Genomic DNA, 24686 nt, shown 5'->3' on the forward strand with positions numbered 1-24686 from the left:
TGGTTCTCCTTTACCCACATAATCCACGAAAACTGGTATCCCTAATTTAACCTAAAGCAACAAGAATTAGCCTTTGAAGAAAAAAGAAAGGAGGAAGTTTAAGTACTGATGTGCAGCATCTTGATAAAGAAATATTGATTAAAAGCAGTAAATTGTAGTAACTGTGGATTCATTTGTTTTCATGGGTACCAAATTTTGTGGATTGAGAAAAAGTTGCATTTTTGTTGATATTAATTTCATGTTTTTGCAAAAGTTAGCTCACAAGCCTATAGAAAATTTGTAATAAGTTAAACCTCTAAATTCGTGGTTAGTCATTACACACAAAATTCATGCAAATTGGTATCCCATGAATAACAATGAATTCATAGTAAAGAAATGTAGTACATCACATTTCTTCCATATGAGTGTTGCATGTTAAAAATGCCACAATTTGTTCATGTACTTGTTGCATTCAAAATATTAGAAAATGTGGAACTGGGGAAAAATTGTGATATTCAACTGGACAATTTTCACAAAAGTGTTTGTTAAACTTTTGCATTCTTTATTTTCAGGCAAATGAAGAGCTAGAAGAATCAAAAAGAATATATGAAGTTTTAAACAATGAACTACACAATGAATTACCAGAGTTTCATAACAGGTCTGTTCTGTTAAGTGATATCAGATACTGTCAGCTCATTATTATTCGTGGGGTAAAGGTCTGTTAAGTGATATCAGATACTGTCAGTTCATTATTATTCGTGGGGTAAAGGTCTGTTAAGTGATATCAGATACTGTGAGTTCATTATTATATGTGGGGTAAAGGTCTGTTAAGTGATATCAGATACTGTCAGCTCATTATTATTCGTGGGCTAAAGGTCTTTTAAGTGATATCAGATACTATGAGCTCATTATTATTCATGGGGTAAAGGTCTGTTAAGTGATATCAGATACTGTCAGCTCATTATTATACGTGGGGTAAAGGTCTGTTAAGTGATATCAGATACTGTCAGTTCATTATTATTCGTGGGGTAAAGGTCTGTTAAGTGATATCAGATACTGTCAGCTCATTATTATTCGTGGGGTAAAGGTCTGTTAAGTGATACCAGATACTGTCAGCTCATTATTATTCGTGAGGGTAAAGGTCTGTTAAGTGATATCAGATACTGTCAGTTCATTATTATTTGTGGGGTAAAGGTCTGTTAAGTGATATCAGATACTGTCAGCTCATTATTATTCGTGGGGTAAAGGTCTGTTAAGTGATATCAGATACTGTCAGCTCATTATTATTCGTGGGGTAAAGGTCTGTTAAGTGATATCAGATACTGTCAGTTCATTATTATTCGTGGGGTAAAGGTCTGTTAAGTAATATCAGATACTGTGAGTTCATTATTAATTGTGGGGAAATGGTCTGTTAAGTGATATCAGATACTGTCAGCTCATTATTATTCGTGGGGTAAAGGTCTGTTAAGTGATATCAGATACTGTCAGCTCATTATTATTCGTGGGGTAAAGGTCTGTTAAGTGATATCAGATACTGTCAGTTCATTATTATTCGTGGGGTAAAGGTCTGTTAAGTGATATCAGATACTGTCAGTTCATTATTATTCGTGGGGTTAAGGTCTGTTAAGTGATATCAGATACTGTGAGTTCATTATTATATGTGGGGTAAAGGTCTGTTAAGTGATATCAGATACTGTCAATTCATTATTATTCGTGGAGTAAAGGTCTGTTAAGTGATATCAGATACTGTGAGTTCATTATTATACATGGGGTAAAGGTCTGTTAAGTGATATCAGATACTATGAGTTCATTATTATTCCTGGGGTAAAGGTCTGTTAAGTAATATCAGATACTGTCAGTTCAATATTATTCATGGGGTAAAGGTCTGTTAAGTGATATCAGATACTGTCATTTCATTATTATTCGTGGGGTAAAGGTCTGTTAAGTGATATCAGATACTGTGAGTTCATTATTATACGTGGGGTAAAGGTATGTTAAGTGATATCAGATACTGTGAGTTCATTATTATACATGGGGTAAAGGTCTGTTAAGTGATATCAGATACTGTCAGTTCATTATTAATCGTAGGGTAAAGGTCTGTTAAGTGATATCAGATACTGTCAGCTCATTATTATTCGTGGGTAAAGGTCTGTTAAGTGATATCAGATACTGTCAGCTCATTATTATTCGTGGGGTAAAGGTCTGTTAAGTGATATCAGATACTGTCAGTTCATTATTAATCGTGGGGTAAAGGTCTGTTAAGTGATATCAGATACTGTGAGTTCATTATTATACATGGGGTAAAGGTCTGTTAAGTGATATCAGATACTATGAGTTCATTATTATTCATGGGGTAAAGGTCTGTTAAGTGATATCAGATACTGTCAGCTCATTATTATTCGTGGGGAAATGGTCTGTTAAGTGATATCAGATACTGTGAGTTCATTATTATTCGTGGGCTAAAGGTCTTTTAAGTGATATCAGATACTATGAGCTCATTATTATTCATGGGGTAAAGGTCAGTTAAGTGATATCAGATACTGTCAGCTCATTATTATTCGTGGGGTAAAGGTCTGTTAAGTGATATCAGATACTGTGAGTTCATTATTATTCGTGGGGTAAAGGTCTGTTAAGTGATATCAGATACTGTCAGCTCATTATTATACGTGGGGTAAAGGTCTGTTAAGTGATATCAGATACTGTCAGCTCATTATTATTCGTGGGGTAAAGGTCTGTTAAGTGATATCAGATACTGTCAGTTCATTATTATTCGTGGGGTAAAGGTCTGTTAAGTGATATCAGATACTGTGAGTTCATTATTATTCGTGGGGTAAAGGTCTGTTAAGTGATATCAGATACTGTCAGTTCATTATTATTCGTGGGGTAAAGGTCTGTTAAGTGATATCAGATACTGTGAGTTCATTATTATTCGTGGGGTAAAGGTCTGTTAAGTGATATCAGATACTATGAGTTCATTATTATTCATGGGGTAAAGGTCTGTTAAGTGATATCAGATACTGTCAGTTCATTATTATTCGTGGGGAAATGGTCTGTTAAGTAATATCAGATACTGTGAGTTCATTATTATTCGTGGGGTAAAGGTCTGTTAAGTGATATCAGATACTATGAGCTCATTATTATTCATGGGGTAAAGGTCAGTTAAGTGATATCAGATACTGTCAGTTCATTATTATTCGTGGGGTAAAGGTCAGTTAAGTGATATCAGATACTGTCAGTTCATTATTATTCGTGGGGTAAAGGTAAATCAAGAATTTCATTGTTCTATGAAGCAAAAATTTCCTATAGTCTTGTATGCAAACTTTGGCAAAACCACAAAATCAAATATCCGCGAAAAAATGCATTTTTTCCTCAATCCACAGAAATTGGTCCGAACAAAAACAAATCTATCCAGTGTACGCCTTTCTGCCTAGCCATTTTGATGAAAGTTTATATTTTTTTTTTTTATCAAAATGCTTTATGCATTCTCTGCTTGAAAGCTTAAATATAACAATATTTTTGAAAAAAATACACACAACCGTTATTTGTTATTATAGGAGGGGAATCAGTATTGTGATATCCTTATTTTGAATTAAATTGAACCTAATACCCAATGTAAGCAAGTTACATTCATCCTTATATCAATTTCAGTAAACACTTTATTATTGCATGTATTGATTAGCTAGAATTGGATCTGTTTTTAAATTACATTTTTTTGTTTCAGTCGAGTCAACTTCTTTGCAACAACATTTAAAAGTTACTTCAATGCTGAGAGTACATTCCATGGTGAAACTGCCAAGGTATGTAAAGATTGGATATCCATGAAATAAGGACAACTTCATTTTAGAATTAAAAAATACAGGTTGATTTGAATCAACTTGATATAAATACATCTGTTTATGATGGTTTTAATATAAAATTCAAACAGCTTTCAGGAAAATAATAAAAGCATTACAACTTAAAATTTAATTATGCTTAAAAAAATGCATCATGCATACTTGGAAAATAGTTGAAGGTTGTCTAGTTTCATTACTTGATTTCTAACTAAGGCAGACAGAAATTTTTTAAGTGTAGCAATAAATGAATTGTTATAAACATTCACCCAGACCTCTGTTATGAAAGTTGAATTTTGGAGGAAGGCAGATATTTATTTCAGTGATCCTTAATTAGGGGACATAATAAAATAAAACTATATATATATATGGATTATAATGTAATGGTTTAATCTGGTCTCACTCTGTTTGAAGTTCATTTTCATCTATTTTTACTCAGATCCATACTACCTTTAGATTTTACATCTATATCTATCATAATACTACAGCTGAATTTTACATCAAAGTAACACAGCCATGCCTTTTGCTATTCTATCTTCCTACCATACACCAGGGTTTTTCCCAGGTGTAAAATTAAGCAGTTAAGGTGTAAAAAAATATAAAAAAAATTATGGCATTTTTTTTTTTTTGGCTGATTTAAAATTTCTTAATAATTATTTTTGCAGATGCTGAACTTTATGCAGGTTAAAAGTAAAAAATATAACAAAAGTAGTTATATTTATATATAAAAAAGAAGCTATATTGATATTGAATATGCATGCTTTATTGGAAAGAGTACATATAAAATATAATTAGCCTTTAATTTCATAAATTATAGTGATTTGAGAAAGATATCTGATTAATATATTGATCATTGTTGTAAAGTATAGGGGTACCAGATATCTGATTAATATATTGATCATTGTGTTAAAGTATAGGGGTACCAGATATCTGATCAATATATTGATCATTGTGTTAAAGTATAAGGGTACCAGATATCTGATTAATATATTGATCATTGTGTTAAAGTATAGTGGTACCTTGGTATTTGTTTTTGGTTTATTTAATGAGTTACGAATATAACAGGATCTTTGGTGTACTAATTATTTTTTTTAAAGAATGTAATATTTGGCAAACAATTTTGATTAAATTTGACACTAATTGATATCTACTTCTTAAAAAAACCTTAAAAGTCAAGGGAAGAAACTCAGTTATATAAACTCGCTACGTTCCCAAAATGCTGTAGCAAGCAATAATAAGTTCCATATATGTGAATAATAATAGTTGGAATCCAATTTGGCAATTTTGGTTTATCCGCCGAAATAAGCAAAAATTGACACCCCACAAAAATAGCCTTCTATACTTAGTACCGCTATTACAGCTAAGTGACACAGCATATATTAAATAAAAAGATGTGCTATGGTTGCCAATGAGACAACTTTCCACCAGAGACAAAATGACACAGATGTTAGCAACTATATGTCATCATACTGCCTTCACCAATGATTAAAACTCTTACTGCATAGCAAGCTATGAAGGCCCAACATAACAAAATGTAAAACAATTCAATCTAGAAAACTAACGTCCTGATTTATGTTCAAAACAGTAAGAACAAAAAAAAGCTAATATGACGTACAGCACAAAACAACAACCACTAAGTTACACACTTCTTACCTGATACAGGCCTATACAGAATATGATGGGGCTAAACATGTTTGCTGGCGCCCAACACTCCCTCTTACCCAGGACTGTGGTGTAACAACACAACATAAGAACAAGCTATAAAAATCAGTTGAAAAGGGCTTGACACATCGGATCCATATAAAGCATCAAAATATCTAACAAAAACACTAAAGACACTAAGAACGGATCTTAGAGTACTCACAGTTAATGAAAGATTGTCCAAAGCCATTTATAAGTAATAAAAAAATGATGTACTGTGGAATCACTATTATTCTTGAGATACAGGTACCTATTTTAGTTGATTTCCTTGGTATAGTTAAACCCCGAAATTTATATGTTCAACAAAGTACACATTTCCTATAGGCTATCAAATGTCTGTGAAAATGCGATATTTCTTCAATCCACAAAAAATTGGTACCCACAAAAATAGGTTAATTCATAGTACCCGATGTCTGAGCTCTCTCTGACTGATGACAAGACATTGCTAAACTACCTTCATATTTTACAGCTTTAAGTGACACACCTCAGCCAATTGCTAAACTACCTATCTATTTTACAGCTTAGTGACACACTTATGTCCATTACTGAGACATTAGCAGAGGAACATAAACAGTATACATACCAACCACGACCTCTCAGTGGAATCATGGCTAACGAGTAAGTATTCAGTTCTCAATGGATATGAGTGAACCAGTAAGGAATAATTCACCTGCATACCCATATATCATCTATAACCTCAGAAATGACAATTATGTCCATACATAGTTTTTTCCACCTTCATCCATGCATAAAAAATACGGCCTCTGATTGTATAAGTAAATATGCAACTACATTTATTCACTCTTTACACTCTTACCATATATAGATATATATACATGTATATATCAGCACAACAATGTTAAATCTGCAAATTTGCAGAAGCAATTTTTTTCTTCCCTCGCCGGGATTCGAACTCAGCTATTGAGATATCGAGACAACACAGCCTGCACTGTGTCCAGCGCTCTAGACTGAACTAAAAATTCAGCTTTCAGTGGCCTAGTGTTACCTTTCCTCGTCAGTAGAATCTAGAGTTGTAACACAGTACATGATAAATTAGGCATGAAGATTGAATTGAATGCAGATTAGCTAATTATCTATCGTAAAGGATCGTAAGATGCAGTCACAGAAATTATTATTTGATAAGTACATCAAAACAAGTGACAACTCTACGACAACTCCATCCATTGGATCACCAGTGAAGGTGATACATGGCTGAAAACATATCTTATATTCATAATTACTCTAAATATCAGCACAACAATGTTAAATCTGCAAATTTACGGAAGCAAATTTTTGTTCTTCTTGCCAGGATTCGAACTCATGCTATTGAGATATCGAGACAATACCACCTAGAGGGCTGGACACAGTGCAGGCGGTGTTGTCTCGATATCTCAATAGCATGAGTTCGAATCCCGGCGAGGGAAGAACAAAAATTTGCTTCCGCAAATTTGCAGATTTAACATTGTTGTGCTGAGATTTAGAGTAATTATGAATATAATATATGTTTTCAGCCATGTATCACCTTCACTGGTGATCCAATGGATGGAGTTGTCACTTGTTTAGACATACTTATACATATATATGTTAGTCAAATGCGTTTTGTTAAATAGACTTTTTCACTTTTTTTGGTCTTTTGGAAATTGTTGTTTGTGCTGTATTTAGACCCCTCTACCAAGAAATTTGTTTTACATGCACACGTATAAAAATTGCGGTTTTTATCCAATGCAATCATAGGTTTGAACGTTGTTTTCAATTTAGACTTTTGTATATTTTTTCGTTTGGGCTTGTATTATATTTTCCTTCGGGTTTATATGATCCGTTCATCCTATTTCGACTCTTTAAAATTCAAGAGTCTATCCCAAATTGAGGTAAATTATATGGCCTTCCAAATACCGTTTCGATCCCTAACATCACTGAAGAGACATTAATTGTCGAAATCCGGATATGGTGTACAAATTTTTGCACCTCATGTTTGTGGCATACCATCTTTTCCACAAGTTTATTGTTTTCTGTTTGACATTTAATTAATATTAAGATCCATTTTGTTAGATCTGGTGATCAATTTATTTGGCAATCGCCAATGACAGTCAGCAGGGTTTAAGAACATCAGTTGTTCGACCTGTTAGTCAAATGCGTTTTGTTAAATAGACTTTTTCACTTTTTTTGGTCTTTTGGAAATTGTTGTTTGTGCTGTATTTAGACCCCTCTACCAAGAAATTTGTTTTACATGCACACGTATAAAAATTGCGGTTTTTATCCAACGCAATCATAGGTTTGAACGTTGTTTTCAATTTAGACTTTTGTATATATATATATATATACCATCCCCAGCTTTGAAAGAAGAAATGACAAATGAAAAAATTATTAGCTAGAGATACCCTTTTCCAAAGAAACAAGCTTTAATCTTATGTTGAAATTGTTATTACTGAAAATATGGAACTTATTTAGTTGTAAATACATTACACTATCTTTCATCATTTTAGTGGTTTAAGTTATAAATGTTAACGAGAAGAGCTATTCAAGTTCATGGAAATGGGTATCATATCTGCAGCAAGCAATTTCAGTTCAGAGTTGTTCCAGATTTAAATACATTTGGGAGAAACTCAAATTAATAAATTTTATTTTCTTTAGAATTTTTTAAGAATTATAAGGAAAATGAAAATTTTATGTAATGGGTGGTTGAGGTCTAAAAAAAGTGCCATTTTTTAGCTGTGAACCTAATCATTGCCAGCCGAAAACATATCATAGAATCTACAATTTCTGTTTGGAGCTTAGGATACATCAATAATCAATAAAATTACAATAATTTTTGAAGTGCCTCTGATATAAGGAATAACAGAACTGAAGAGTTGCTGCTGTCAATTGGCCATTTTAATGGTAGCAAATGCAGTTTTACTGGCGACGAGTAGAGGAGCATGCAAAAGGAATATTTGCAACCATCAAATTCAAATTGACGATGGCAACTCTTACATTACAGTACTGTTATTCTGATTCTAATGCATTACAAACAGAAATATTATGTTAGAGGTTGAAAAAAAATCATAAATTTGAAATTAAATGGAAGTTTGTGAAACTTCATGAATGATTTTGGTGACTTCTTAGATTCAAATTTTGATTAATCACATGAAAATGAAGTTTTTTAGGTAGGTGTTGTATTATTTTTGATTACATTGTAGTAATTGAACATTTGTTGTTCCAAGCAATTCAATATGATGTCTCACTCCTTAGTTAGGACATGTCAACTGTGGATTTGATGGTAAATTTAAGCCAATGAAAAAAATTGTTACATTAAAACTGCATTAGAATATTTGATTTGTTATTTCAGTATGAGATTTTCTTTCTTTATGTAAGTTGGATTCTGCAGTTTCAGGTTTAATATGTTGTTCTTGTTATGTTTAGTAACAAATTGTATTGGAATTAAGTTCTTTGCATCATATGCATTTTCAGCAAGTTTTTAAACTTTTTTCACATTCTCATATTTATACTAACAGCATGACATGTTTTCTAATGATTCATATTTACTTAGGTTACAGGCCAACATTAATTTTACTGAAGTTCACTTTTTTCCCTAGAAGTTTCATTCTTCATAAAACATTATAATAAATCATTTTAGCATGATTTTTTTTGCATTTTCATATTATTATTGTATCTTTGACAAAAACAAGTAAACAATGAATTAATTACTTTGATTGAAAATTTCTGATATTTTATAGTCTATTTACTAAAATCATTGAAATGCAACTAATACCTTTTAATTGAATCTAAAACATTTTGTAGGAATTAAGTAACTGTGCCTTTCTTTTGAATAATAGTCATGATTGTGAAGCAAATGAATAATAGACAATTGGGATATAACTCAATATTAGAAATTGCAATGCAAATAAAAAACAGACATTGCAATGCAATTAAAAAACAAGACATGGAAATACACATAAATAACAGACAAGAATAACAGACATGGAAATACACATGAATAATAGACATGGAAATACACATAAATAACAGACAAGAATAACAGACATGGAAATACACATAAATAACAGACATGAATAAACACATTGATAACAGCCATGAAAATATACATTAATAACAGACATGAAAATACACATTGATAACAGACATGAAAATAAACATTAAAAACAGACGTGAAAATACACATAAATAACAGTCATGAAAATACACATTAATAACAGACATGACAAAAACACATTGATAACAGACATGCAAATACACTTAAATAACAGACATGAAAATAAACGAAAATACACATTAATATTAGACATGAAAATACACATTAATAACAGACATGAAAATACACATTAATAACAGACATGAAAATACACATTAATAACAGACATGAAAATACACATTGATATTAGACATTGCACATTACACTACAAATGAATAATTGCATTAAAGTTTGAAGCTAAGATTAAGTTTAGTTCAGAAAAAAAGACATGATAAAGAGAAATTTATCTAAACAAAACCTTTATAGGCATATTTAATAATTTTGATTAACCAATGAATTTCAAAGTAATTTTGTGACTTATTTCATTCTATTTTTCTTAACAGGGAACCTGTAGTAAATGGGCACAGTAGTGACAATGATTCAAATCATTCAAGCCAACAAATCCTAAGTAAAAAGACATCACCAAAACCAGATAGACCACCATCATCACCAGCAGCTGCAACACATGATACTTCAATGGTAACACATGAAACCTCAGCGGCCACACCAGACCTCTCGGTGGCAACTCCTGACACTTCATTTGCAACAGCTGCCAGCTCAGCGGCAACTCCCGTAAAGACAAATGGTGAAGGACTGACAAATGGATTATCATCAGAACCAGAAAGTCCGCCAGAAAGTATGTTATCAAATTTAAATAGCTATGAATATAGATATTCAAAATTATTTATTATGATTTGGGACTTTTTCAATGCTTTGAAACTACTTGATACTTATTAAACAATTAGAAACACAAAAAAAGTCTGAATCTTTTGATATAAATATCCATTTATTAAAGTGTCACCAGTAGTATTTCTTATAACAGTTTACATACATTATGAATAAAAAGATGGGTGTGGTATTTGTCAATGAGACAGCAACCATTGTTTATACAGTAGTTTAAAATAATGAAGGTTTTATGTATTTTCTTTTAGTTGACAGTCATTGGAGAAGACTTAAAGATATGTGAAAGTTTATTCTTCACTAAGATATTTTTTCTCAGTTGTATCTTGATGAAAGTTTTAAACCAGGAAATTTCTCCCCTATCATTTATTCACCATTTCCCCATAAAAATTAAGGATAATCATTTGAGGAAAAATGTGAAAGTAAAAAGAATACGAAATTGTGTGATAAAAATTATTATGAATTATGGAACTGTTTACAGGTCCTCAGACCCCTGTGCCCCAAACCGAGGCTGTAAAGAAAGGTATAGGAACATCATCTTGATTACCCATCATTCAATTAACACCTTAGCCTGGGATCCTGGTTTACTGCTTATCTATAACGGCAGTAAAGAATGAGTCAGGATCCCAGGCTAATAACATCTTAACCTAGCAACATTGCAGTATAGACCCTTATAATGTATTACCTTAGCAACCATTGTACATTTTTCAATTGCATAGCTGACTTATTGGTATTCAAACTACATTTTTTTTTGTAATTAATAATGGTACAATAATAATAATGCATCTTTTTCTTTTTTTGGATTATTTGAGGAAAAAAAATTTACCAATAAATTTAAGGGTTGCTAAGGATACACAAGCTTAAACAGGTGGTAAACATGAAAAAATATTAGTCAGTGTTTGTTATAGGTATTAGTTTCTTTGATAGAGAATATTAATAGTCAGTGGATGTTATAGATACCAGTTTATGTTACAGGGAATATTAATAGTCAGTGGATGTTATAGATACCAGTTTATGTTATAGGCAATATTATTAGTCAGTGGATGTTATAGGTACAAGTTTCTTTGACAGGGAATATTAACACTTATTTTACAACTGTCACTTTATCCTCTTGCAGATTTTTGCATTCCAACCATAAGTATTAAGTACTATAAAAATCAATAGATCTACAATTTATTTTCCATGTGGCAGATCGTGTAATTGAGAAAGGAAGCACTTTGATATAAGAAAATATGAGACTATGAATATGAATACCTTATTAAGTCCAATTAAGGACCTGTTTCCAAGAATATAGAATATTAACCTTTTTTTGATACAAAGTTCATAAACTAATTGTATCTCTACATAGTCACTGGAATGAAAATTTCTTCCTAATTCAAAACAAGTACTAACAAATCTTGACACTGATACATTAACATTTTGAGACACACTAGACATCAAGTATATAAACTGTTGATACTTTGAAATATAAGGGAAATTTTTACATTGAATACATGCTTCATCAAGTATAAAATTCATTTCCTTTTCATATGCAGTGCATTCCATCAAAAAATTAAACTTGTCTTCAACTTGCATATTTTTACACTACCTAAAAATCTTTTATCTTTTTAACCATGTGAACAGCACTTTTCTATTTCAAATACTGATCATTGATTTCATTAATTTACCTGCAAGTCCATGCCAAGTATATTGCTTCAATGCACGGCAGTCAGTTCCTTCGCCATTTCTGTGTAATTTAAGTGCAATGCTAGGAAAGCCAAATAAGAGAAATAGATATCTTCATTCATTGACACTTAGCATCATGGTACAAAGATAAGATTAGAAATATAAACAAAATAGACATTGTTTGTAGAGCATGTGCTGTGTAGGTCATTATCTAGGATGATGGTTATGGTGTATTATTCCAACATTGTACATTTTAACATAAGCAATTACTTATAATAAAACATGTTATTTACATATTGAAGTTCGAAATACATTGTAAATTCTAATTTAGTTAAAGATAAGTTTCAGTTTTCATTAAAGATTTTGGCATACTGATGAAAGATTGCTCAAATTTTTTTTTCATTTTTCATGCAGTTCTGTAGTGTAAATATACAGTAATAAAAAGTTCTATTTCTTCCTAAATAGACTTTACATTCCTCAACTAACATCAAATATAAATTGTCTGATCAGGAAATTGTTTAAACTTTACACTTTTACCTTAGCATTTCTCTAATGATTGATAAAAGTGGGGGAAGCATCAATGTGACAGCTACCCAAGGACACAAAAAAAGGATATGTAGAGATTGAATTTTGATATCAATCAGTATATCATAATGAAATGAAATGGATGCCGATCTTCTGTTAGCATAAAATTTTTCCAGAAATATGAAAAAAAGAAACAAAAGTGAAGAATTTCATAAATTTGATATATCTAAACATTCAAGAGAAACTTTGAAATGATTTCTCAATTAATTTTTTTTGGCTGACTTACAATCTTGTGTCAGATTTAATGTGTTTAGTAGAAAAAACTAACATGATATAAAAGTTTCGAGTGTTAAGTTTTTCACTTACAGTTGATATTTACCCATTGAATATTTGCCCGATTTGACCATTGCAAGATTTAGATAAAAGATTACAGTTTTTAATATACATTACAGGTTTTTACTATACATGACAGGTTTTTATACGACCGCAAAAAAATTTTTGTGGTCGTATATTGGTATGACGTTGGCGTCGTTGGCGTCGTCGTCCGAAGACACATTAGTTTTCGCACTCTAACTTTAGTTTAAGTGAATGGATCTCAATGAAATTTTACCGTAAGGTTCAATACCACAAAAGGAAGGTGGGAATTGATTTTGGGGGTTATGGTACCAACAGTTAAGGAATTAGGGGCCAAAAAGGGGCCAAAAATATGCATTTTTGTAACTTCCAGACATAACTTGTGTGTAAGTGTATGGATCTCTCTGACATTGTACAACAAGGTTCCATATCACAAAGGGAATGCTGGAATTGATTTTGGGGGTAATTGCCTCCAAATTTTAGGAATTAGGGGCCAAAAAGGGGAAAAAAACAAGCATTTTTCTAGTTTCATGACAATAACTTGTGTGCAAGTGTATGGATCTTTCTGAAATTGTACAACAAGGTTCCATATCACAAAGGGAAAGCTGGAATTGAGTTTGGGGGTAATTGCCCAAAAAGCTTAGGAATAAGGGGCCAAAAATAAGCATTTTTCTAGTTTCCAGACAATAACTTGTGTTCAAGTGTATGGATCTCTCTGAAATTGTACTGCAAGGTACCATACCACAAAGGGAAGGCTGGGATTGATTTTGGGGGTAATTCTGATTTATATATAAAAGCAAATAATAATGATATGGTTTGAATAGGTAAATTAAAAAATTTTATTTATATATTAAGTTTTTAGACCACTTTCAATCTGTGTCAGAAACCTATGCTGTGTCAAATATTTAATTACAATCCAAATTCAGTGCTGTATCAAGCTTGAATGTTGTGTCCATACTTGCCCCAACTGTTCAGGGTTTGACATCTGCGGTCGTATCAAGCTGCGCCCCAGCGGAGCATTTTATTACTATACATGACAGGATTTTACTATACATGACAGGTTTTTACTATACCTTACATCTGATTTGTCTGTTATAGGTCCGCTTTATGAAAATAGTGAATTGAATTACACAACTCCTTCAAAAGTAGAAAAAGAATCAACAAATGATGAAAATGAAAGTAGACATACAGAGCACATGGAAGGTCCAGTTGATACATATGAAGAACCAATGGTAAAATACATTAAAATTTGTATATGCCTTTCGCAGTGGATGATAGTAGGGGGATTATATTTTATGTGCATCTGTCTAACAGGTTAAAGATTTGGTTATGGTAGTCTGCTGTGATGTTCAGTCCATCTGTCAGAAAGACTTTGGGTGAAAACTTTCGACAAAGATTTCTTAGCTTCTGTGGAAGGGAATACTTTAATATATGGTCTGCAGCTTGATAATGTTGAGTTACAGCGTGAAATCAATTTTAAGATATACTATGCAACTACTTCTTGCATGGCAATAGTTTGTAATTTTAATCAATTATACACAGCAACACAGGTCCTGACCAGGTATTGGTTTTGTTTTAAAAATGCCATATTTGCATAGATGCCAACCATTTACAATTTTCCCATAATTGTTATGAATTTTGGACGAAAATTACGGTGTTATGATTAACAGTCTATTTGTTACTGATTTACCTTCATTAACTGTTCAGAACAGTTCTCCGTTTAATATCATTTTTATCATTGTGACGCTTCATTTTAGGTTAGAATCGTGTAACATTAAGCGCTTTAATGAATTGGACTGTTATTGTCCTTTGGGTTTCTCGTAACTATCTACCAGTGTGAAACATCTCTCCATTTCTTGTAAAATTCCAAATAATTCATGAACGAAACAAGTCTATGATTTCAAAATTATGTCTGGTTAAGCAATTAAATTTGTGACGCATGGAAAGAAAACTCTGAAAACGAAATTGAAAACGGGAACATTATGCCTTTTGCATATATTGTGAACAAGACTTCCATTTAGCGCATTGGTTGGTGTTTCTCACTTGCTCATTAACTTTGAATCGTGGTTTTGAAAAATAAAGGAAATCATGAAATTGTTACTGTGTGCCACTCCCAAAAGTGACTGGGGAATAGAAATATGATCACTGCAGGTCTTCTGCCGACCGGCAGTTAAACCCTTGCCAAAGTGAAGCGTCCGTTTGGCTGTGCGGGATGTACAATAACGCAGCCACATCCGATCAGAATGGGGACGTTAAATCTGATGCCTCATGTTCAAAGAGTGCCATGCACTGTGCATGTTAAGAACTGTTGTAACAAATCTTTCAGGGGTCCGTAGGTGGCCTATGGCAATGCTAAATGTCTATTCCATATCCAATATACTCTCATTTTCCAGTGACATTCTAAATTTCCCTGACCTTCATTCCGAACGGCGTATATCACAGGATCTAATTGTTGTATTTACTGTTTATTTGTTCTCGTCCTGAACATGCATGAAATATTTGCCACTGGACGTTAAGCAACCAATAATCAATCAATCACATCACTGTGTGCCTAGTTGTTTATATGGTTATTATAAAATTTTACAAAGAAAATATTATTACTGACAAAATACACAAATTTCGGAAATCTTAATACCTTTTTTACTGATTTCACCAAAAGGGGGTTGGCATCTTATGTATTTGGGTTTGACACAGATTTTATGGATCTGAGAAAATATTAAAGTGATCATACAACATATAAGGGAAAGATTGCAGATCATTTTACATGTTACAAAAATTGATATGAAATTAATTGTTCAATTTAATTTCACAGACATAAAGTTTATTTCTCCTGATCTGAGAATATCTCATAACTGAATGCAACTAATCACTTAATTATACCCACTGGGTTGGGGGGGGGCATATGGGAATTAACCTGTGAGAGATAATGAAATTTGTGCTGTGGGACTATCCTTGTGTGAGCTATCTCATAATTTCAGATTTTATTTGTTTTGAGGAATAGGTCCTGTGCAACTATGAATCTGTTACTGCTTACTCATCAGGAGCATCTTAGTTCAGTTAGAGTTTTGTTGTGTGTTACTGCTTACTCATCAGGAGCATCTATTTCAGTTAGAATTTTGTTGTGTGTTACTGCTTACTCATCAGGAGCATCTTAGTTCAGTTAGAGTTTTGTTGTGTGTTACTGCTTACTCATCAGGAGCATCTTAGTTCAGTTAGAGTTTTGTACGTTGCCATTAAAGTGGGAGGTTTGGCATGCCACAAAACCAGGTTCAACCCACCATTTTTTTCTTAAAATGTCCTGTACCAAGTCAGGAAAATGGCCATTGTTATATTATAGTTCGTTTCTGTGTGTGTTACATTTTAATGTTGTGTTTTTGTTGTGTCGTTGTTCTCCTCTTATATTTGATGCGTTTCCCTCAGTTTTAGTTTGTAACCCAGATTTGTTTTTATCTCTATCAATTTATGAGTTTCGAACAGCGGTATACTACTGTTGCCTTTATTTACTGCTTACTCATCAGGAGCATCTTAGTTCAGTTAGAGTTTTGTTGTGTGTTACTACTTACTCATCAGGAGCATCTTAGTTCAGTTAGAGTTTTGTACGTTGCCATTAAAGTGGGAGGTTTGGCATGCCACAAAACCAGGTTCAACCCACCATTTTTTTCTTAAAATGTCCTGTACCAAGTCAGGAAAATAGCCATTGTTATATTATAGTTCGTTTCTGTGTGTGTTACATTTTAATGTTGTGTTTTTGTTGTGTCGTTGTTCTCCTTTTATATTTGATGCGTTTCCCTCAGTTTTAGTTTGTAACCCAGATTTGTTTTTATCTCTATCAATTTATGAGTTTCGAACAGCGGTATACTACTGTTGCCTTTATTTACTGCTTACTCATCAGGAGCATCTTAGTTCAGTTAGAGTTTTGTTGTGTGTTACTGCTTACTCATCAGGAGCATCTTAGTTCAGTTAGAGTTTTGTTGTGTGTTACTGCTTACTCATCAGGAGCATCTTAGTTCAGTTAGAGTTTTGTTGTGTTTTATGTTGCCAAATCATTTGTTGTAAAACTTTGAATAAAAGAAAAGTTTTAATTATGTCCAGTGTTTAGTTATGACTTTGTTGAATTTTAAAACATAAGATATATTGTTTATCTTGTTTTATGTTCTCTCTGTATATCAGACTTAGAGACATTACAGAGATTTCATAAATACTGGTACCAATTTATGTTAGCCATACTAAGATACCAGTTATCTTTTAAGGTAAATTCAGAACAGCCATTAGTGAATGGTCCCACAGATGAAGAACTGAAAGTGGAGAAAAGCAAAGAAACTGCTAAACAGACTGCTGTGGAAAATAGCGAGGAGATGCCATTACATGCTCCGTCAAAACCCCAGTCAGAACCTCCAGAACCCCCTCAGGAGCCTCCTCCAGAAGACGATGACATTCCAACCAAACCTGCACCAGCTGTAGAAAATAAGAATGAGGATCACGATTCAGATCATTATTATGATAAAGTTCCTGATCAGTTAGATGTTTCTGATGATAAAGACAATGATGATGATAATTTTTATGAAATTCCAAGCTCATCTAAAATCCCAGATATATTGCCTGATGATTGTCTTTATGTGGTAAGTTATTGGGACAGAATGTCTATTCTTTATATATTATTTTACCCCCACTCTTGAAGTGGGAGCTATATTGCATCCACCTTGTCCATCCATCCATTCATCTGTTTGTCCATCTACTTGTCCATAAATATTTTCTTCACACTTTTCTCGGGAACCTCTTGACAAAAAGACCTCATATTTCTTCAGCAGCTTGACAATGATGAGTTGAAATCTAAGAACAATTTTGAGATCTGTCAGATTCCTACTTCCTGTTTTCTGATACTTTGAATTAAATTATGCTTAGCAGTAAAACATGTGTAGTTGGAAATAATATCTTTATTATGTGGAAAATACTGCTAATTAAAATAAGCAGTTTAAGGTCCAAAACACCATTTCCTTATTGTTTTCTTTGTTAGAAAAAGTAAAAATAGCTGTTATAATTTTGAATAAAATTTATGAAATGTTGATCTTTTACATCTCCGCCTATTCATTTCTAAAATTTGATATTCGAATAAAATAAATATCTTTCTTATAGTAAAATATGTCTTTATAAATTCCCCATTTTTTGCCTTACCTGATAAGTTAAGATTACTGTGGATTTATTTATTTCCATGGTTACCAATTTTCTTGGATTGTGGAAAAATTGTATTTTCGAGGAAATTGTATTTTTATGGTTTCCCAAAGTCTGCATGTAAGTCTATAGAGAAGATATACTTTGTGGAACATTGTAATTCGTGGTTCACCTATATCCCTGAAATCAAGTTAATTTGGTATCTTTCTAATAATAATGAATCCACAGTTATTAGATAATACCTTCTAAGTAATAGTTATAAGCCTGATAAGTTTAGATTAATTAGGTAATACCTACCGATAAACTAGTTATTAAAAAAAGATATTGCTCTTGCAGTATTACAGAAAAATGCATGCTTAATTTGTTTACATATTGTAGGAGATGTCATCTCGTTAGAACTTATGACAGTTTTTTATTGGTTATTGTTACAGGTAGTAGCAACACATGTATATAAAAATGAAGACGAAGATGAACTGCCATTTGAAGCAGGGGAGTTAATCTATGTTTTACCATTTGATGACCCAGATGATCAGGTAACATGAAATATTGTTAACTTAGTAGCAATAAGGTAATATCAAATAAGAGGGAAATAGCATATTTTTTGCTCCTTCCAAATTCCAAATTTAAAAAAAAAAGTCTTTTAACTATCTCTAGGAATGATTTATGTGTATCTTGTTCTGGATGTCAGAGTTAAAGCTGAAATTTTCTTCCTGTGTCTGTGTAGAAGAAATGGATTCAACTAAGTACACTATTGTACATTATAGTTCTGTACAATTACTTATTTGATTAAATTTGTAGTTTAAACTTTATTAATTTGTTACATTTTTTTATTATAGGATGATGGTTGGTTACTTGGTATGAGGAAAAGTGATGGAAAGAAAGGGGTGTTTCCTGAAAACTTTACAAAGCGGGTCTGAAAGAACAGATATATGTCAAAAGATGCCATACTACATTTGTAATATTTATTTCATGAATCAATCATTTGAGATCAGAACACAGGGGATTTAGTTTACAGGTTTCACTGTAAAGTGTTTTATTGGTTATTACATACAGTCCATACTTAAATCTGATGGTTATTGTAGATTCTACCACTCCACCTTGTTGATAACAACATGTATCCACTCAAGGTTAATGTAGATTCTACCACTCCACCTTGTTGATAACAACATTTATCCACTCAAGGTTAATGTAAAACTTTCAAACTTCAAAAAATGTTAAGGTTTACATTAAATTAAAATATTGAGAGATGAAGAATATTTTGGGGAACTTGGGTAAAGTGGTAGAATTGGTTTCTCTAATTATTTATTGGAAATCCTGTGTACAAAGATCCAGATGGATATCCAGGGAAAGTACGCCAATTTGATAAACTAGTTAGAACTGGTTTGGATACAGATTTAGAGAAATCATGTTATGGCTGATTTGTCAGACTGGTTAGAACTGGTTTGAATACAGATTTAGAGAAATCATGTTATGGCTGATTTGTCATACTGGTTAGAACTGGTTTAAATACAGATTTAGAGAAATCATGTTATGGCTGATTTGTCAAACTAGTTAGAACTGGTTTGAATACAGGTTTAGAGAAATCATGTTATGGCTGATTTGTCAGACTGGTTAGAACTGGTTTAAATTGCATACAGAATTGGAGAAATCATGCAATTATTAAATAACCCACCAATAAGTTTTTGTTCTACTTAATTATGTTATGGTGCTATAACATCAGTAATTATTCAGTACATTTATTCAGTGTTTATTGTAGTTGTATGGTTTGTTGCAACAATTGTCAACTATTTTTATAAGTTTTTCACTGTAAAAAAATTGTCATCTTCAAATCATAAGCTGATTTGAACTTTAACATGCATCATTTACCTGAGGTCATTTTACTTCCTGTTCATGTGAACAATTGTTCCATCTATACCTTATTTTTACATTTTACATCAACAGTTTGAATATTTTTTAATCATAATGCAACCAAATGAAAGAATGATGAGGTATTTATTTCATGGGGAAAAAAAGAAATGTGCTATGTATAATTAAGAAAAGTTAACCAACCCTATTACATTCTTTAAGCAATATTGTTTGTGTTCTTCCAAACATACATTGTGCAAATATCAAGTTTAAATTTGAACTTAAAAAAGCAGATCTCTGACATACAAAATATGAGATTAAAATGCAAATTGAGATTTTTATGATAAAGTTTATAATTTTTTCTTTTATATCTTGGAAAAAAACAGGTAACCTTTTCCTTATAATGTTGTATATCAACTTAATATTGGAAGAATTTTATATGAGATTTGTATGTTTGAGAGAAAAGCTAGGAAATAACACCATACAGTAAGGTCAAGATGGGTCACAGCCTTTAATTTTAAAGAAGTTGTATTATTTATGTGTAATGGAATGTGCTACAAAGTTATTGAGGGTACATATATTTCAATGAATAACAGAAAAAACTATCCTTTACTGGTGAAGTCTTTCTTGAAATTATGTCATTTGTTGAAACAAATTTTAGGTATTGATATTATAAGTACTATTTTAATATATTATTGTACATTACTATGAAATTAATCTACATAGGTATTTAGGATACAAAATATTTTATCACTATTTGTAAACTATATATATTAATTATAAGAACAATAGATTTTTGTTCAAGATTATTGTATTGACATGAGATTTTAAGCTGTTTATGGGAAAAGTAGATGACATTCTTATATTTTGTAAGTTTTGAAATCTTCTGTTTTTTATGAAAAGAAGGATTTGTTAGAAAAATGTGAATACTGGTTTGTTTGAATCATTCCTCATACTGTTTTTATTTAGGATCTGCAGCCTGCTACTTGTTTTGCATACTTATAACTGCAGTTTTAATTTTAAGAATAATTTTTGGTTGAAATGGGTAATTTTCCTGTAACGATATAACTTCGAACATAAGAAAATTGTCTTTTTTTCACAGTGTAACTTCTTGTAAAACATGGAGGAGAGTTTTCTAGAATTTATTTATAATGCATTAGGAATATTTTTCTGGTATAACCAGCTAAATCATTATGGTTTCTCCATACATGGGCTTGTTCAGTTGTGTATTCTGCAATTCACCAACACTAGGTAAAACTACTTTAGTCCAGGGTTAATGAATGTACAGGGTTGTTGGTTAAAATCATTGAAAAAATAATGAATACAAATGTTGAGATATTTTTTAAATGATTTGACAGGGTATTATATTTTTGATAGACTTTTTTTTTGTTTAAGTTGTTGTAAGATCTTACTGTACTTGTTGATACTTTTGGTTGATTTGTAAAGTTGGATAAGGGTACCATTTATAACAGGGTGTTGTTTTTCTGTTTCTTCATTTAGCTTATTAGATTATGAATAAATTCTTTGTCCACAAAAAATTTTTTTTTTTATTGTATAACTTATAGTTTTAATGCATGAAAATATTTTAGTTATTATAAAAAAAAGAACTAAATTCGGATCCACCATGACTTTTTCAGAGCCAAATATAAAGTTTGAATTTGATTTCTGGCTTTTCCCCCCTTTTGATAGAAGTTTTCATAAAAAGGTTAAAATATAATGTCCCCTTACCCGTATTAAGTTGGATGAGGATCTAAGAATTTGTTTATAATGGCATTTCTAAAAACCAAATACCTCTTTTTTATTGATCACATTATTTGGATAAAACTAACATTATTGATTACTGCTAAAGCAAAATATTTTATTTTACATAACAGTGCTAATTAAGATATTCACCAGCAATAACATATTACATATTCAGCTATATTTGCTATAAAGACATATGCTGTTTGTTAATTCATAGCATTTAAAATATTAAATACTTGTTATCATTTGGTAATATTTACCATTGTTGTTTTATAAATGCCCAATAGTGCATTTATATATAATTAATTTATTGTAACTTTTAATTATGAATATATTCTTCAAAAGCCTTTTAAAATACTCTTTAGTGCTGTTCAATGAAAACACAAATATGATGCAGGGAAGGCAATTTAAAATCTCAACTAGGTGAGGATGTCAAATATTATTTGGCACAGTGTAATTCTTAAATTGCCTCTATAGGTGGTTAAACCCATTTTCAAAGTGCTAACCCTGGATACTATATGTTTTAATGCAACAGCCTAAAGTAAAAGCTGCATTTAAATAAAAAAAACAAATTCAGAAACTCACCATATATCTCATACTACAACAATTAAACAGAATAGCAGCTGTCAGATGAACTTAAAAAAATTAAGCTCTTGAAATTTTAATAATAACTTCAATATAATTCTACTACTGCTTTAAATGAAATAACATATTTTTTTTAACTCAAGATATTGAAATTAGAAAAAAAGACTTGATGTATCGATATATGGAAAAGACAAAGTTAGATCGTTTCTTCTGATGCTTTAACAAACATTTTGTGCTTTTTATGTGTTGTATCAGGCATTATCACTCTTTTATGATTTCAAATTAAAAAAAACTATTGAATGTCAAAATTTTTATGTCATATCTTAATTTTGACCAAATTAGAGCTGAGAACAAGCATGCACATACTGGTAATCTTTAAAGTATCAAACTTTTAGGATAAGTACTAATTGGCAAAACATTATATGTCTAATCAAAGTGATGATTTATATATGTGGTTATACCTATAACATTGTTGAGATTATAAATGAGAGGAAAAAATAATTATTTACTCGAATTGGATTATATTTTTGAGACAAAAGTTTATTGTTTATATATATATATATTTCACATTCCAGATATATTTTCATATTTTCACAGTAATATTCCATATTTTAATATTTTATGTGTATTGTACATAGTGTCTTACTGAAAATACTCATGTGTTTGTATATACTATGGATATGCTGCATGTTTGTTTAAAAAAAAGGCAGGTCGATTTGATATCAATCAATTTTTACAGTTTTTTTATTTATGGAACATTTCATCATTTTGATCAAAATTTGATTTTTAAATCATGATTAACTATTAATGTAAAGCAATACATTAATTTGATGTAAAGACTTAAGTATTTAACTATTTTTTTAAAGAAATATGCAAGTTTATTATCAGATGAGAAAACTGTACTTATATTCTGTGCTGGTAGAAATCTGATCAGACGATTGCTGCAATAGAACAAGGTGCTCATAAAGTATTGCATTGTGCTTCCAACCATAATTCTCTGATTTTCATCAATAGCCATTTTTAAACCAGGAATATTCATTTATTTTTTCAGTAAAATATAGTTGAAATTCATTGAATATTTCATATTGCTTTGTTTGTTATTGCTAAATATGGAATGACCTTATTTATATAACAGATTTTACTGCAGGTTATTTGTCATCATGTTTTATTATTTTATACTGATTGAATAAAAAACTATGCTAAAAAGTGTAGGCAAAGTTCAGTTTTATTGGATATTAGATTGTACGATAATGATAATTCAGTAAGTTGATGGTCTGAGGAATAGTTAAACTGCCTTACAGTAATTTAATTAAAGATTTATTTATCTTATTCTTAATATTTAATTATTTTTTAACAATCTGAACTGGTCAGACTACTTAAAAAGAAATTGGTTAAAACAACAATTTTATGCTGTAACTTAAATAAATGCAATAAAGTCAGAACTAATTGAGCACATTTACATTATCAACATTTCACCTTATTTGATGTATGAAAACATTTATTTACATTCTTATACATCCTCGGCTTTCAAATATTCAGCTGTGAGTGTTCCTGATGAAGGTAAATCCAGAAAAGTACTTCGGACACAAGAAATTAACGTATTGTTTTTATTTTTCATGTAAAGATCATATACCTTTGAACCTGCAATGTATCCTATATTTATGCAATTATTAAAGTTGTTGATTAATGTATATAATGTAATATGTGTACATATTTATTGTATACATTGTGATATAAAGTTAACATAATTATACATTATTGTTTAGTGTTTTTTATTGCTTCGTTTGCCTTTATTTGCCGTTATCTAGAGTGCTAGTAGGTTATTTATACTAGTCAACAAAAGTAACAATCATAAAATATAATAAATAGGAAAAACTGTTAAATTATCCAAATGATTATGATTAAAAGAATTTGACCAAATTGGAAAGTGAGAAAATACCGTATTATTGAACACAGGGGTCAATTTAATTTTGTGGAAAAGGATGACAAAAGTCGGCACTTAATTTTGAAGATGAGAATTAAGTATTCAAATATCTGCAAAGGCTTTCAAAATTTTAACCAGACCATGTTTAAGCTTAAAGTTTTAAGTTTTAATACCGATTTTTGAATTTTTGGGTGAAAATACTATTTTTGAAATTACAAACATTTCAAAAAAAAAAAAAATTTCACGTATGTGCCTTAAATCAATGGTTTTGACAAGAAAATAACACTCTGTAAATATTAGACCAATTGGACAATTAATACCTTGGTACAGTGTATCCAATTTCATTATATATGGAAAAGACATTGCCTTGTATCGTTTCTTTTGTTGACTAGTATATAACTAATTGGACATTTTTTTCATACTTTTAATTCTGGAATACAAATACATATGTCTAGAA

At 31.1% G+C, this 24686-nt stretch overlaps 1 protein-coding gene and 1 long non-coding RNA gene across 5 annotated transcripts in view; both read left to right on the forward strand.

Moving 5' to 3' along the window:
* The window catches only part of LOC127729066 (myc box-dependent-interacting protein 1-like), a 53361-nt gene extending 29303 nt beyond the window's left edge, over positions 1 to 24058 (forward strand). Inside the window, exons 7-17 of one of the 4 annotated variants that reach the window (XR_007994483.1) lie at positions 552 to 637; positions 3701 to 3776; positions 6031 to 6128; positions 8836 to 8856; positions 10083 to 10375; positions 10901 to 10942; positions 14062 to 14195; positions 17214 to 17582; positions 18564 to 18665; positions 18969 to 19204; positions 19260 to 24058. Coding sequence is in view for 3 of the 4 variants with exons in the window: in XM_052236713.1 (XP_052092673.1) it covers positions 552 to 637; positions 3701 to 3776; positions 6031 to 6128; positions 8836 to 8856; positions 10083 to 10375; positions 10901 to 10942; positions 14062 to 14195; positions 17214 to 17582; positions 18564 to 18665; positions 18969 to 19049 (1302 nt within the window). In the remaining variant the exon portion in view is untranslated. Of the gene's footprint in view, positions 1 to 551; positions 638 to 3700; positions 3777 to 6030; positions 6129 to 8835; positions 8857 to 10082; positions 10376 to 10900; positions 10943 to 14061; positions 14196 to 17213; positions 17583 to 18563; positions 18666 to 18968 lie in introns of all 4 variants that reach the window. The other 3 variants (XM_052236713.1, XM_052236715.1, XM_052236714.1) reach the window with 3 other exon arrangements.
* LOC127729092 (uncharacterized) lies at positions 667 to 1332 on the forward strand. Its single transcript, XR_007994517.1, has 3 exons — positions 667 to 748; positions 961 to 1013; positions 1280 to 1332. It is a non-coding gene; the product is annotated as an uncharacterized LOC127729092 (long non-coding RNA).
* Positions 24059 to 24686: the final 628 nt, after the last annotated feature.

The sequence above is a fragment of the Mytilus californianus genome, unplaced genomic scaffold (genome assembly GCF_021869535.1).
Source record: "Mytilus californianus isolate M0D057914Y unplaced genomic scaffold, xbMytCali1.0.p SCAF_2, whole genome shotgun sequence".
NCBI classification, from domain to species: Eukaryota; Metazoa; Mollusca; class Bivalvia; order Mytilida; family Mytilidae; genus Mytilus; species Mytilus californianus.